Genomic DNA, 15,766 nt, shown 5'->3' with positions numbered 1-15,766 from the left:
GTTATTAAAATACTTATGAAAACATTGGAAATCTCAAAGAATAACAAGCATAGCGTATAAAGAGAACACTCATGTCAGTTCAGCGTCGGTATGTTAAGTTGGGAAGAATAAACCTTTGTGGATCCATTTCACCTGGTTTGGTGCAAAAGTGGCAACAGGTGCGCTAGAAAGGCAACAAGAAGGCAATGGCTGTTCACAGACCATCTCTGACTGACTTTTCTCTTATTTTGTTTTAGCCTGAGATAATACCTGCATCTCATTCAGGTTGCACAGGTATTCCAGCACCTCCAGGATGGCGCATCCATATGTGACACTGCAAGAAGGTTTGCTGTGCCTCGTAATGTGGTCTCAAGAGTATAGCTGAGATACCAGAAGACACCTGGACCTGCTGTAGAGAGGCATCAATCCATCTTTTGCCGTGTAAAGACCTATCTCCTGGTATCATCTCTGAACTCTTGAGATTGTGCTGGGAGACACAGCAAACGTTTATATGGAGGTTCACATGCCTTGTTGTGGCCTCTCCAATGCGGCTGTTGTCATGTTAATTTGGACCGCAGCAGATAAATTGGAATCACAATGGTTTATTCTTCCTAAACAAACACCCTGATATCAATGAAGTTTTGAATGACTTTGTGTGAAGATTTAGTACTCCCTTGAATTATGTTCAGTGATGTAGGTACAAACAAATGCTCAATAAAAATCAGGATACCTAGGGTGGACAAATATATATATAATCTGTAGTCTGCTTCATTAGTAAGCAATCTACTGTATTTACCATTAAATCCAAGGTTTTGTTGTTATCTTTTTGTTTTATCAGATTCATTCATGCCAGTTGCTGAATACATGCTTATCTGTCTAGAGGCTACAGTGCAATACAAAAACTGATTGGATAATGACAACTACATCCTTTTATTTATTTATTACATATTTTGTTCCTATAAACATAGTAAAACTTTTTTTTAAACATCCATTGACAGTATGTTCTAGTGTTAAAGTGAGATTTTCAAAAATCCCCTCTCTAGAAAGAAAATTTTTAAAAATGTGTCACAAAACAGGAATTGTCAACCTTTGTTTACTCAATTTTCATTTTATCCTCTGGAAAATAGCGACTGTTAGTACTAGTACTATTACTAGCAGTACTAGAAATAGTTATTACAGGGCGTTAATCGCAATATCCGTCAGGAATGTAGCTAAAGGCTATCTTTGTCGTTGTGCACTGTGTTAATAAAGGTTATTTAAATCCAATATGGCGGCGCCTACAGTGCAATCGTGAGCCAGGAAAACAGGTCGTTTACAACGGTTTTTAAGGCTGGTTGGGATGTTTTCTTTAACACGGACTGGCGTATTCTGTTATTCCGAGCACAGCGCGGAAATAAAGGAGTAGGAAATAAAACGGTGAGTAGCTTCACAGAAGACATTTTCCCTCCTTTCCTTCATCCTTCAGCGTGTGTGCAGCTGACAGACTCCACGAACATGCACACAGCAGGTGTAAAAAGGTGTTTCCATTGTGTTTAATTCGCATTAAAGAGAGGAGTATTCGCTTATCTATGCGGATAAAGCAGCAGGTCAGGTTTATCACGAGAAATAACAACACGCAATACCGCTGTAGCATAAAGACGGAAAAGAAACCATGTCAAAACCCCTATAACGTGCATGTAACAAAGTCACGCGATAATTGGCGTGACGCATGCTGTATCAATGTAACAGGATGTGGACTATTTGTGGTTTTAGAATCCAAAATGTTTTTGCTCTTACTTGATTTGCTTGCTTGGTGCTTCTTACAAATATGCAGGCAAATCGTGTATAACTCTCATGTCAGAAGCCATATAGCTTATTACACCTCATTGTTAACAGTGTAAGACAAGCTGAACTGAATTTAACGCCTGCATTTATATGATCGTTTTATCCAATGATAGGAGTTGTAAATTTGGGAGCATGTGGTCAGAAAGACAAGCTGTGGTAACACAGTTTTGATGGTGTTTTGAGAATATTCTTATAAATGTATCCAATACATTTGATTACTGGCAACATTATCGTTTCTTGAGCAAATGTAAGTAAGTGCACCTTTACTCATTGTCTTAATATATGTGAGCTCTGGCACCAGAAACAGATGCATTTGACTTCTGACATATTGAAACACCTGTCCTATCTGAGCATTTATAAAAGATTCTCATAATGACTGACTGCACAGCTCTCCCCCAGATCCTAGTTTTCTGCTTTAAAAATATATTTTTAAATTGTCATAGTTACTGTTCATTTGAAGAATTAATCAGCCACCCCCACCCCACCCCTTGCTGAGTACTGGAGTCCAGCACACAGACTTGGACATCAGCTTGAGATGAAGCAATGTTTTACTCTTTGTAGGAGACACCCAAATGGATGAGGCCAGTCACCATAGAAACATTATCTCAGTCTTTCGCCTCAGCCCACTCACTCGCACCGTCAGAGACGCGCACGGCGTTGAGTGCTCGTCTCTCCCAGCTTCAGCCTGAGGGGAGGAGTGTTGGCTGTTGTGATGCTAGCTTATACTCGAGAGAATATATTGAAGACAAAAAAGTCCCACAAACAGGTGGGTGGAGGAGAACCAGTGGCAGCTGACAAAGCTCAGCTTTCTCCAAGTGATTTGTCCATCCTGGTCAGTTGTCTCCTTATAATCTAGGATGTAATTTTTTTTTAAAAAGCAGTGGTTTTTATTGCTAAAATCAGGTCATCTGAAACTTTCTCTCTCATGCTGATTTGTTTAACTGTCAAGTTTTCATAACATCAGCAATCCTACAATACAGAGTAACCTTTTCCTCTGAGCCCTCCTCAGCTTTAGTCATAATTTATATTTTCCCGACTGACTTGATGTCAGTCTGATGTCGGGGCGTGCTGATCATCTCAGCCTCCGCTTTGATGCTTTAAAGGTCTCTCCTTCTGAGATCCAGATGCGTCACTGCTGTGAAAATATTCTCCTTACAGGTCAGGTTAGCAGCAGTAGTCCTCCGCAGCCAAGACTGTGCTGACTGTACGAGCCTCTCAGGTTACCTTGGAAACTGTCTGTATATACACGTCTGTGTCTGGGTGAAATCAAATCAAGGTTAAATGGGTTTTCGTACATACTGCTGACTGTCTGACCGACATTAAGCCAGCAGAAAGTTTAGCCTAACTGCTCTCTGATCATTAAGGAGGAAGGGAAACCTTTCTGAAACAACCTACAATCAATCTGTTTTTCTTCTTTCAAGTTGTTAGCAGTGGGAGTGGTAAACTTTTTTAAATTTATTTTATAGAGTAATCCTCTTCTGGATATTTTCTTTAATGTAGTATTTTGTCCTTTTGACCTACCAGTAATTACACAAATTGAGTGAAGCTGCCACTTCCATGCAGGTGATGTCCAGAGGCAGCTGGGTGCACTTAACCTCCTATAATGAAGTGGGAATAATCTAAAAGTACAGGGCCGATTTAAAGCCGAGAAATCGGTGTGTCATTTCATGTCATCTGACTGCAAATGACATTCTTTCATCCGAGCAGGCAGGTGGTTTGATACCTTAGATTCAGAGAGAGGCAGAGCTGTAATCACATCACGCTGAATAAACCAGTCGTGCTGTTGTGTGAGTGATGTTGATGCGATGGACACAGGCTGTGAAGCAGCAGTGGTAAAAAGAAATAAAAAAAAAAATCAGAGCTGCCATAAATTAATCGCAGTGGATGAAACTGTCACTCAGTCTGTTCACAACAAGTGGACTTTAATGTAATGTTGCTCATTCCTGTAGATTCAAGTCATCTGAAGTCATATGCACTGATGTGGGAAACCCTTTTCATACCTACTGCAGAACTATCAGAACAATCTCCAGACTGAAAACCTTTTTTTTTTTTAAACCCCTCAGCCCTAAAAGGCTGATGGGGTATTGTTGTCATCCTGCGGGCAACATGGACACCCACGTTTGTGAATAAGATAACTCGAGAACGAAGCAATACAGGCACTTCATATTAGTAACATAGTTGTATCTAAATGCTAAAAATTTCGGACAAGTTTGAATCTCAGTGACCTTGACCTTAAGGTCAAGTTTAAGTTTTTAAAAAAAAAAATAATACTATGAATGCAATAACAAGAGAACAAGGCAAAGTGGGATTTTGATATTCATACCATAGATGTGTCTACTAAAAGGCTGGGTACCACCGGCTGCCGTCAGTATTTTTAAATCCTTCTAATCTGGAAGGGTTACGCATGCATTTGTTACATCTAAACTGGGCTATTCTAATGCACTTACAGTCCCTCTGGGAAATATTCACAGCGCTTCACTTGCTTCATATTTTTTCAGTCATTTTACAGTCGTAAATTCATTTTTTACCTCAAACAATACCCCACAGTGATAAGGTGAAGAAAAGGTTCTTGCAAATTTGGGCTCCTTAGTAACTCCTGATCATCAAAGCTTATTTCAAAAGAACCTCGTGTTTTTGCTGCTGCTGCACCAAAACTCTGCAGTGACCTCCCAAATGACCCAAATTCAAATGTTTAAATCTGAGTTGAAGACGCACCTTTTCTGTCAAGAATTTGGAACTGTGACCGGAAGATTTGGTTATTTCACGTAAACATTGTGACTGCGTGTAATGTCAGTGTTTAAGGAACCTGTAAAACACTTTGGGGTTTAAATGTGCTATAAAATAAAATATACTTAGTTACTTATTGAATATTACACCATGGAGGGCATATCTGCCCTGTAGCCTTTTAGAATAATAATGTCAGACTCTAGTGGGTTTGAAAAATAAGTTTAGCTTATTCCACTCCACAAAAACCTGACTATTTTCTTTCATCTCACCATTTGGTCACATCGATGGAGATCCAGCACACACTGCAGTTGCACAAGTTTGGCCGGTCAGAGTGAAACTTCCAGGAAGCGATCCAAGCGTAGGAAAGGGCCGAAGGGGCACGAAGAGGCAGCTTTGAAAGGGAGAGCAGCAAAATCTATATCAGATAAAGTATTTGATTCATGTGGGCGGAGTCACGAGCCTTTTATTGTCATTTCTATGTAAAGATGGAAACTGCTGTTTCCATTTTCTGTCAGTTAGATGTTTTAATGTGTGTGCATTCATGTTGTGTGTTTTATAAGCTATTTAATATATTTACCAAAGGTTAGGGGAAAGCTCGGTTAAAGCTGACCTCTACTGAAAAATAGAAACTTTAGTATTTCACTAGCATGTCAACATTTCCACCACTGGCTGTTTTCCTGTTTTATCAGACGCAATCATGCGGGTGTCCGTGAGAAGGCTGGCGCTGTATCCCCTGTTTGCAGCCCAAAGGAGCGGAGCCCTCCAGAGTCCATTTCTGCACCAAATTTCACCCAGGAGTCGCACCCTGTTCAGTGAGACGGGCGTGTGGGAGAAGGACTATCGAACAGAGACCAGACGCAAAGTGGAAGGATGGTGGCACCCGCGAATTATGGCGCAGTGGCGGAAGGATGCAGTGGAGGAGGTAAGAGGGTCTTTCAAAGTATCAAATAATAAGCTCAAGATTAAATGAATGATTGTTTTGCTTTTGGTAACCAGCAGTTACAAAAAAAACCCAAAACTCAGTTTATATATGACACAGCAAGTGCTCCAGCTTCCTCTCACAGCTCAGAAGTATGCATGTTGATCTAATTGGTGATTTGTAAATTGGCCCTGAGATAGACTGGCAGTCTGTCTCTTGCTCAGTGTCAACTGGGATAGGCTCCTGTCCCACCACAATCCTGGTTAGGCAGTCTGGAACATGCATGGATGGAAATGCACTAAATCCTATAATAATCCTAATTATTATATAATCCTAATATAATAATCCAATAAATCCATATTTAGATAAGAAGCTGGAACAAGCAGATGGTTGGCATTTCATTTGCCCCACATGCTGCTGCTGTAAAAATGTGTTGAGGTAAACTGCTAGTAGAAATGAATGTCTGATATGTCGAGTGAGAAACATGAGTCATCCTCAGTAAATACTTGACATAACAAAAATACTTCTTTCAGATGTTCTATGGCCTAAATAGAGGTCATTAATGTTGAATGAGTTGGAAATCATAATTGTGCTCCACAAATCAAGGTTGCACCAACAAGTAGACGTCTTTTGTAGAATCTAAACATCATAAGCACAAACAAATGTTTTGTTTGTCCTTGCAAGAAAAACACAGATGTGTGCGTTTAAAAAACTGCTGATTTTATTTGAGTTTCACAAAACCTCTGCTGTGTCTACCTTGGGCCAAGTGCGTACTATAAATGAGGACAGTGGTAATTAGCTCCCCTCTTTAACCGAGCAAAACATTTTTAACCCACGAGTGAGTTCAAGAAATTCAAATGGATCCACACAATACAGAACAAGCCTGGTAGAGGTAGGAGCTGAAAGATTTCAAAGACTCTGGAAAGAAAACCAGTGAGAGATGTGTCTGAAGACCCCAGAACGACTGCAGAGACACAAGTGGATGACTTAACCAAGGCAGGAATGATATTCTCAAAGAAGAAAATCATCAAAAACCTGCACAAGAATGGATTGTGAGGTTGCAGACCATGAAAAACTCCACTTCTGCAGAAGAGACACCTTCAGTCCAGACTAAAGTATGCTAAAGAAAACCTGAGGAAAGATTATAATTATTGCAAGTGCGTCCTTTGGCCATATGAGACAAAACTAGAGCTCTGTATCAGAGATACCGCTCATGTTTGGAGAAAGAAGAGGGAGGTAAACAACTAAAGAACTCCCCAGTGAAAAGTGGTGGTGGGAGTATTGTTTTGTGGGAAAGCTCCAGTATGTCTGGGATTTTGAATCTCACCAAGGTGAAAGAATCATGAAGAATTTAAAATAAAACCTCAAGCAGTCAGCGCAAAACTGGGTCTGCGTCATCGCTGTGTTCCAGTATGACAGCAACCCAAACATTCATAGCTCCTGGAAGAACAGCCTTCAGAATGCCAAAGTGAGCATTACTGACTAGCATGGATACATCCTGAAAAACTGAAACTCTGTGGGGTGAACTGAAGCCCAGGGTCCCTGCCAGAAGACCGTTAGATCTGGAAAAAAATGGGCTGTGATTGGAAGACGAGTGTGAGAAACGAACAACTGCAGGCTGTTATCCAGCTAAAACTGACTCCAGTGTCTGATTATTAGCATCAGTGGGGCTAATAATTTTGACCCTGGTAGTATTAGCTTTTGTGACATAATTTTTTTTTCTGTGTGCAAAGTAAAATACGCATCCAAAGTAAAACTCTGACGTTTGGAAAAGCTCTGTTAAAAATTCCTTGTTTTGTTTAACAGCAATTGGGAAATACTTATTAGCACCTGAGCTAATAATTCTGTCCTCTGATCCTGTATTGAAACAGATCCACATGTATACATTTGAGGCACAGTTAGACGAATAGGTGCATGCTTCTAAATTATGCCCTCATCTATTATTGCCACTGACCCTCGCAGCTCATCTCCGACTCGGAGCTCTGGATGATTATATATCCTAATGGCCTGACAGTGTGGCAGTCTGGGACTGGCTCACAGTGATTAAGTGCATTTACCACAGAACTCTGGACCTAATTAATTTACTGAAAAATTCATGACTCACGTTTCCTGTAATCACGTCTTTCTGGGTGTAACTGGTACTTACTGCGTTGCTGTGGCAACAGCATTGAGACTGTAAATCACCAGCGGTCTGCACTGACATCATTTAAATTCGGACACTATAATCAGCCTCTGTTAGAGCCTTATACAGTCAGTCGGTGCTCACGATCGCTATGTGATGAGCAGCTATTCCTGTTCTCATCAGTTTAATGGAGTCTCTGTTGTATGGGATTCATTCAGAGGCCAGACTGATAATGGAGAGGCTCCTCTGCTGTGTGCTTTCAGGATTAAAAGTCAGTTTTATGGTCATTTGTCTCATGTCTCATGATTCTATAACGGCCTCTTCTTCTTCTTTTTTTTCCTCCAGAGTCCCCACAAGAAGAAGTTTTATGTCCTCTCTATGTTTCCTTACCCATCAGGGCGACTGCATATGGGCCATGTGCGAGTGTATACCATCAGTGACACCATTGGTCATTTCCAAAAAATGAGAGGGCATCAGGTATGTCAGCTTTTATTTTATTCTTTTATTTTGTTATGTTTCTGCCTTGTACCATCCCTATTGAAGCCGAACATGCTCTGCTCTCACAGCAGCAGTTGTTTAGCGGTGCCATATTTCAGAGTCCCGAGAGCTGTTTAGCTTTAAGTTTGCTGACTCTGTAAGTAAATTACAGGGTTTTATGGCCAACACAGAAATTCCATAAGTGATATTACAGGACACACTGCTGTTTGATGTAAATGGATTGGTACTTATAAAGTGCTTTTCTGCTCAGTTTAAACTCTCAAACTGCTTTCTTACAAAACTCTATTATTTCTTTGTTGTTTCAATGCCTCTTTGCAATAAGTCTAAAGGCTGTTTATTTCTAATTCATGCATTTGTGTGCACTCATAAAAAACCTTCCAGATCTTCTCTGCCAATGACAAACCGCTTATTCTGCTATTGACTGTTGATTGATGGTGTTTATCGGATCGGATGATGATGTGGAGGAACGTTATCTTTGGTGAAAAGCGCTATTTCTGTGAGGTCTGTCTAACATTCACACTCCAGTGGATGCATCTGAGAGCAGTTTGGTTAGTATCTTGCTCAAGGATATAACCACCAACCTACTTCCTGTGCTACAGCCAGTCCTGAATTCAACCCCACCGAACGCTTGTGGGATCAGCTTGGGCGTGCCGTTCGTGCCAGAGTGACCAACACAACTGGCCGACTTGTGACAAATGTTAGTTGAAGAATAAGACGCCATCCTACCCCAGTGTGTGACCAAGCTGGTGACCACCATGAGGAGGAGGAGGTGCCAGGGTGCTGTGCCTTTGTATGTGTACGTCAATCATCTTCAGTGTTGGGAAGGTTACTTTTAAAATGTATTCCACTACAGATTACAGAATACATGCCCCAAAATGTATTTTGTAACGTATTCCGTTACGTTACTCAAGGCTGCACTTTTTGCAGCAATCTCCTATAGAAAAATATTCCTCACCTGTAAAACAGGTTCGCAGCTCCGAACCGTAAAGGCGTAAAACCGTAAAGGGACCTCTGGCTAATACTTCGGGGTTCGTGTCGGGCTCGTAGCTGAAGACTAGCTTTACTTTGTTGTCTGAGTCAACTTTGCTAGCGAGAGACAGAGAGAGGCGTTGAAAGGCTGCTCCAACAGAACTTATTGCTTCGGAGGAAAACGCGAACACGGTGTACAGTCGAGTCTTAATAGCTTACTTACAACTTGGCTCTTTTTGGCTGCAGTGGTTATTATTATATTTACATGCTTCCATCTCCCGTTTTTGCTCGGTGACAACTCGTACTTTTCCCACTCTCCTTTTTCTCCCTCCCTCGCTCACAGACACATAATGGGTATGTCAGTCCATTCAACCTGCAGCACGGACTACACTGCCCATGAGGCTACATTGTTTACAGTTATGCCTGTAACACTTCTCCTATTGCCTTCATATTAAATAATTTTTGTGAATAATTTTTTAAAATATTTCTTCACGTCATTATGCGGGCCGCAAGTAGAGGTGACATGGACCACGAGATTGAGACACAGACATTAGAGCCTCCTAATGCGTGTTTTGTTTGGGTTTCCACCGGCATGGAAACTAAAAATAGAGAGAGCATAGCCTAACATATGAAACGGGAAAATACTGCCGTGTAATCCATTTATTTCAACAAAGTAACTGTATTCTGAATACCACCTTTTTAAACAGTAACTGTAACGGAATACAGTTACTCATATTTTGTATTTTAAATACGTAACGGCGGTACATGTACTCCGTTACTCTCCAACACTGATTATCCAATAAGTGACACCAAACAAGAGTCAATAACAGAATAAGCTGTTTGGCACTGGCAGAGAAGATCTTTTAAGTCTTTCATGGGTGCAACTCACAAATGCATTATGCTTACGAATGTGGCAACATTAAAGGAGAAATACACAAGCTTTGTAGTGGTGTGGGATTTAGTGCCTAGAAGCATTGTTACAACAAAGGACCATTCACACACAAATAATACATACAGGAGGAGAAGCAGGTAACAGGTAAACACTGAGAATACCCCATGACAATAGCACATTCAGGTGTCCATCCCTGTAGGAATGAGCCTGTTCTGCCTTTGAGCTTTTAACTTTTAATGCACGCCCCAGTTTGGCTTATTGTGCGCTATCTTCCCCTCACCGCACGTCTCTCCCTGTGACAAACAAAAACTTACAAAGGACGTGACGCCCTCAAATGTGCTGTTTGAGACACACACTTGGTGTTATTGTGAGGAGTTAAATGTAATGGATGTGTTTTGGCTGTTGTTTAGTAATATTGGGAAAAATGGTGAGTCAGTCCTTCATTGAACTCGTCTTTGATACAAAACATGACGCTGCATTGACAGTATGATTGCTGCTTTCTCACTGGAGCCACTTCAAAAGGCTCCCCTCACCAATCTGTAACCCACTTTTTTTCTGTTTATTTCTGCTCAACAGTTCTTTAATATCAGCTGTGTTTACACTGCTGGACTCACTGTTTACTCTTCCTCCAAACTGTGAAGCTTCCCATCTATATACACGTGTAATGCTTATGCAGTAGTTTGACTTGAGCATTAATATGAGTGTGATTAGAAGCTTAAGTCTACCTCAGGGAGCCTGTTTCTTTCAATTAGATGGCCGATGTTTACACCGCAGTGAGAGCGTGTAATTAAATTGTTCTTTGTTGTACTTTGATTTCTATTGTACATCCCTTTGCTTTTTAAATGCTAATTTCAACGCCACACCCAGGTGCCAGTTTATTACTCTAAATGAGAGTAATGAATCCTACCTTCTCACAGGTGTTGATTCAGCTGTAATGTCAGCCTGTATCAGTGTCTCGTGAACTGTTTTTGGGGCAATTACCATGACAGAAATTAGAAAACATTTTACACTTAACCCCATCAAGGAGGAGGTAATGTTTTTTGTAATGTTTGTGTATGTGTGCGTGCGTGTGTTACTCTTACTGCCTCAAAAAGTTTTGAATTGATTCTGATAAAAAAAAAAAAAAAACTGTGTAGAGTGGGCTTTTGGTTACAAGCCATTAACATTTGGATTAGATGCACCAAGGTCTTTAAGGCCAACTTAATGCTTTATTGGTCAAAAATTGACAAAAACTTTCAATAAAATTAAAAATAAATTAGAGGTTATGATTCTTACAAATATAAAGATTTAAAATATTGTCTCATGTTTGACCTCTGACCTCTACTTCAAGGTCAATAGATTATGCTGAAGGTCATAGTGATAATAATCCTATATAGGGCTGTTTAAAACGGTCTTTCTTACTGCCGTTGTGTGCAAAGACAGTATATAGTGAATGATATATAGGCATTAATATCACTATACTTTAAACCTCTGACGTCTTCTTCGAGGTCAAATAAGGTCAAACTTTCGTAAAATGACTCATCTTTAAGGCTAATATTGAAATTTACTGCCTGCTGGGATTCTGAATATCACATTATAGTTTGCATTCAACTATCATGTCACATTTGACGTCTGCCTTTCTTTCAAGTTTCTTTCAATCCTAAGTTTGAAGAGTTTAATTTCAGTTTAGTTTTTTTTTCAGTATTGCTGTATTTGTGGCAAGATTTAGGAAAATCAGTGCACAGCAGGACATTTTGAAAGCAGCTGACTCAGTCTTGTAGACATCCGAAGCCTCAATAAACACGTCCACAAAAGTCTCTTCGGATAGTTTGTGATAACAGATTTGACCAAATGAACACATGACAAAACTACGTTTATTTCTGCTGCACAAAATTATTTCAGAGATCTGGTTTTTATTATAGTAGTTAACTTTCATGACTAGTTTTAGTTTTTAGTTTACTTTTCGTTAACTTTAATAACCTTGGCTGACACTGAATCCTTCTTACAATAAAGTGAGGAATGAGGTCGGCCCATAAGCAGCTGTTTTGCTTTTCCTATAAGGTGTTTCTATGGTTTTTAATACCTGCTGTGGTAATTTGGATCCTCGCTATGAGGTCTCCTTGTAAGGTTAAAATTAGGTGTAGAGTAAAATCCATACTCTCGATTACCAGCGCTCTAGTCTGTTATTGACTCCACTCTGTTTCAGCTCCTAGTGCTGCAATCGATATTCAGCACTCTGTTTGATTCCACTAAACGGCGGCCGCTGATGAAGCCGCGAGCAGTGTCTGTCACATGGACCGTGCTCCTGCGGTGACACAAACACATGCTCAGTTCTTTGGTTAGACTTTGTCTGTACATGATCTATCCACCCAAGAAGAAAGGTGGGTGTGTGACAAGTTTCTCTCTTCCTCCGTGTTTTCTGGTCCAGGTGCCGTCTTTACACGAGATGCAGTGTTATTTTTGTTTCACCTGCCCGTCTTCCTCTGGCTGGTTTGTCTCTGAACAGAAACCTGGTGTTACATCACTGAGAACTACTTTGTTTCTCTCAGCATCGGTCAGAAAGTTGAGTTTGTTCTGCTGTATGCACTCAGTCTACCCTATTCACTAGTTAACTGAGAAAGGTACTCACTCTCCTTTAAACAGTTATGTGTAATGGGAGTTCTTTCATGTGTCACATACTAAATTAGAGAAAGTTTTAACCTAGACCTAACCTAGTTCTTTATAAATATCAAAATATGAGGTAATCAAAACAAAAAAAGATGTTAACTTTTAACCTTTATTGTAAGTACAAAGCTCGTGCTAATAATCACAGTAAACAGTAAAAATTAAAGTTGTTCCTGAAACTTCAAGTGTGGTTTTTTTTTTTTACACTTGTTTTTGTTTGGTTTTTTTTTACACTTATTTTTTCTCAGAATTCTGAGAAAAAGTCGGAGATTCTGAGATTAAAATCAGAATTCTAACTTTAATCTCAAAATTCTGACTTTTTTTCTCAGAATTCTGACTTTAGTCTTAGAATTCTCAGATCATAGTCAGAAGTCTGAGTAAAAATTTTTTCTCAGAATTCTGAATATAATCTGAGAATTCTAGGAAAAAAAAGTCAGAATTCTGAGATTAAAGTCAGAATTAAAATCTCAGATTTCTAAGCAAAAATTTAGAATTTTGAGACTAAAGTCAGAATTCTGAGGGAAAAAGTCAGAATATTGGAAAAGGGGAAAAAAAAAGATGTGCCCACCTTTTTTTTTTTTTTTTTTCCTTCTTTTTTTTTTCCCCTTCCCCCTTTGGTGACCCTAACCCTCTTCCGTAGATATTAAAATGAGTTTGATGCAAAACATATAAGCGTGACAAATGGTCCTAATTATTCCAACCATGACTGAGTACCGTTTTCAGTTTAGATAGATATCATGGGCACTGCTGCTGGGTGTAATTATATATGTGAAAACAACAACGCTTGTTTCTTGCTTAGGAAAAATAATAATTTTTACAGTCTATACCACATGTGTCAAAATCGCGGCCTGCCGACATTTAAATCCAGCCACACGTCACTTGAGCTTCTTCACACAGAATTCAACAAAAGGAAAGTTGATTTTTCAGAGCAGACAATTTCGGCTGAGGCTGAGTCTACGTGATCACCAAGTGTTTTCTTCTCTCTTTTGTTCAAAAAACGTTACTTTCTGGTGGGTTTTTTGGTTTACAAAAATTCACTGTTAACTATTACATTTGCACTCAGTAACCTTCATGTTCTATTGGATTATAACCAGAATACGACCGGCTGGCAGCCTGTGGAGTTGAGTCCTGTGGAGTTGTGCTTATTGACAAAGAGACTCATTGAGACTGATGGATATGTATCGACAGTCGGAATGATGACGCTGCTGATTATCACAAATCATTTCCTGACATAAGCTAGAATTAATTTAGTTTCAAGACTGTAACAAAACTATTAGTTTGCTTAAAAGTAGGATTGCTTTTAGTTTGACAGAGATGCATCTAATGGGCACTGATGGTACACAGACATCAATATCAGCTTTTTCATTATTCAGCTGTCAGAGCAAATTTTCAGGCTTTTTCGTTTCATGCTTATAAATATTAGCTGGTGGTAGGTTCAAATTTATCAAACACACGTGTGTATTGGTACATTTTCACCACATTTAGAGCATGAAAAGGAATAAAAATGCTAAAGACGGGCGCCAGTATATCTCACTGCGTTGAGCAGCCGACAGATGTACCAAAAGGTTACTGCAGGAACCCGGGTAATTTCCTGTGTGATGATCCTCCTGCACCACCTTTTCTTCTGCCCTGCTGTCCTGTCCAATATAAAGGCTGAACTACCCAAAAATAAGCTATTTAAAAAGACTAATAGGGCTGGTCTGCCTCTACACATACACTGATGTGTAAGGGTTGGTAAGGGGTCGTTAACCTTTGAATGGGCTAGTGTAACGAGGAAACGTTTATCAAGTTGCATTTCAAAGTGTCAGATGGAGTGGAGTTTGTCTGGAGCTGTGTGGGTGGACACTTGCATGTAGCATCATATCAACAACATCAGTCTCCCAGCTCTTCTCCTCTGCTTTCATCCCATGGTGCCCTGCCCTGATTGGCTCTGACTTTGCATTACAGTGACTTCAGTGACTCTCTTGTCCATCTACCACAATCTCTTGTCAATGTGCTGATTTCACGGCCACAGATTCTCAAAAAGTCGGGGTAGCTTCACACTTTCTGTGGTCACAAGGATAAGTGGAGCTATTACCAGTGAAGTATTTACGCTGGATCAAGAGTGTAGTAGCACATCTGTCCTAACATTTTTCCGCTTGCAGTTCACATCGTGGCTGCTTTACTCACAGTGTGGCTGTATTCCTCCTGAGCTCTCTTAGCCTGATACCATCCAGCACTCGGCTTTACAAATGAGGCCCCTGCAGTTACCAAGGATACCAATTCGTCTGAAACATCAGACCAGTTAGGGTCCGTTCAGCGATGCTCTCCAGCTCTCGAGTCCTCGTCGCTCTGCCTCTCCTCTACTTTACTCACGCCTTCCACTCCTGTGCTCTCATTTCGTCTCGCCCAGTAAGCAGAAAAACACCATCGAGGACCCAAAAAGATGTCGCCTCGAGTGTTTGCCTGGGGGAGCCGTGCGTTCAGAGAGGATGTGTATAGAAAGTGACAGTATATTTACAACAAGTTCAGGGTAATAATGTAAGCATGCTGACCCTTCTTTCTAAGGTTAAACCAGTTCCTTTTACATTTTAGTAAAACATCGGCTCTTAGTCTGTGTGCTTTCATCCCGATGTGTAAGCTCCCAGCAGGGATTTACACATCACCATAAAGTTGATGCGTGCAGAGGACCCTCGTTCCCTCCTAGACTGACTTGTTTTTTTTGGTTTAATAGTTACTGATTGCATAAATCCTGCTGTAATGTGAACAGCATGCTGATCAGAGGTGCTGTCAGTTAATTATGTGAATGATGCACGTTGACACCACAGGGCTATTTTCATTTTCCTCCTTTCACCTGGGAAACTTTCTCCTCTTGGTCTAAGTGTGATGTTAAGTCTGAAACCTTCAGTGACACTTTTGACCAATATTTAAACAGATTTCATATCGTTTCAGAGAAGCCATTTTTTGGTTAATTCAGCTCCTACTCTATAAAAAGTCCTAAAAAAGGAATATCGAATGGCTTTCACATTTTCCAGAAAGCTAATGAAAATGACGAGTTCCCTGATTGTGTCTTCAGGTCTTAAATCCAATGGGCTGGGATGCCTTTGGACTTCCAGCTGAGAATGCAGCCATAGAGAGGGGGCTTGACCCAGAAGACTGGACTAAAAGGTATTTGAACTATTACATCTCAGTGTTTGTTGTTTTTATATACTAA

At 40.2% G+C, this 15,766-nt stretch overlaps 1 protein-coding gene across 1 annotated transcript in view; it reads left to right on the top strand.

The window, feature by feature from the left end:
- The first annotated feature begins 1,229 nt into the window (after nucleotides 1–1,229).
- lars2 (leucyl-tRNA synthetase 2, mitochondrial) overlaps nucleotides 1,230–15,766 on the top strand; it is a 34,927-nt gene continuing 20,390 nt past the window's right edge. The window contains exons 1-4 of the mRNA XM_085291195.1: nucleotides 1,230–1,395; nucleotides 5,220–5,452; nucleotides 7,917–8,048; nucleotides 15,629–15,720. Of these exons, the coding sequence (XP_085147321.1) occupies nucleotides 5,228–5,452; nucleotides 7,917–8,048; nucleotides 15,629–15,720 (449 nt within the window). The 5' untranslated portion in view covers nucleotides 1,230–1,395; nucleotides 5,220–5,227. The remainder of the gene's footprint in view (nucleotides 1,396–5,219; nucleotides 5,453–7,916; nucleotides 8,049–15,628; nucleotides 15,721–15,766) is intronic.

Source organism: Mchenga conophoros, linkage group LG11 (genome assembly GCF_057382185.1).
Source record: "Mchenga conophoros isolate Kocher_MC1m ecotype Shallow Benthic linkage group LG11, M_conophoros_male_GT1.1, whole genome shotgun sequence".
NCBI classification, from domain to species: domain Eukaryota; kingdom Metazoa; phylum Chordata; class Actinopteri; order Cichliformes; family Cichlidae; genus Mchenga; species Mchenga conophoros.
Note: the sequence above shows the minus strand (reverse complement) of the source record. Positions and strands in the feature narration are given on the sequence as shown.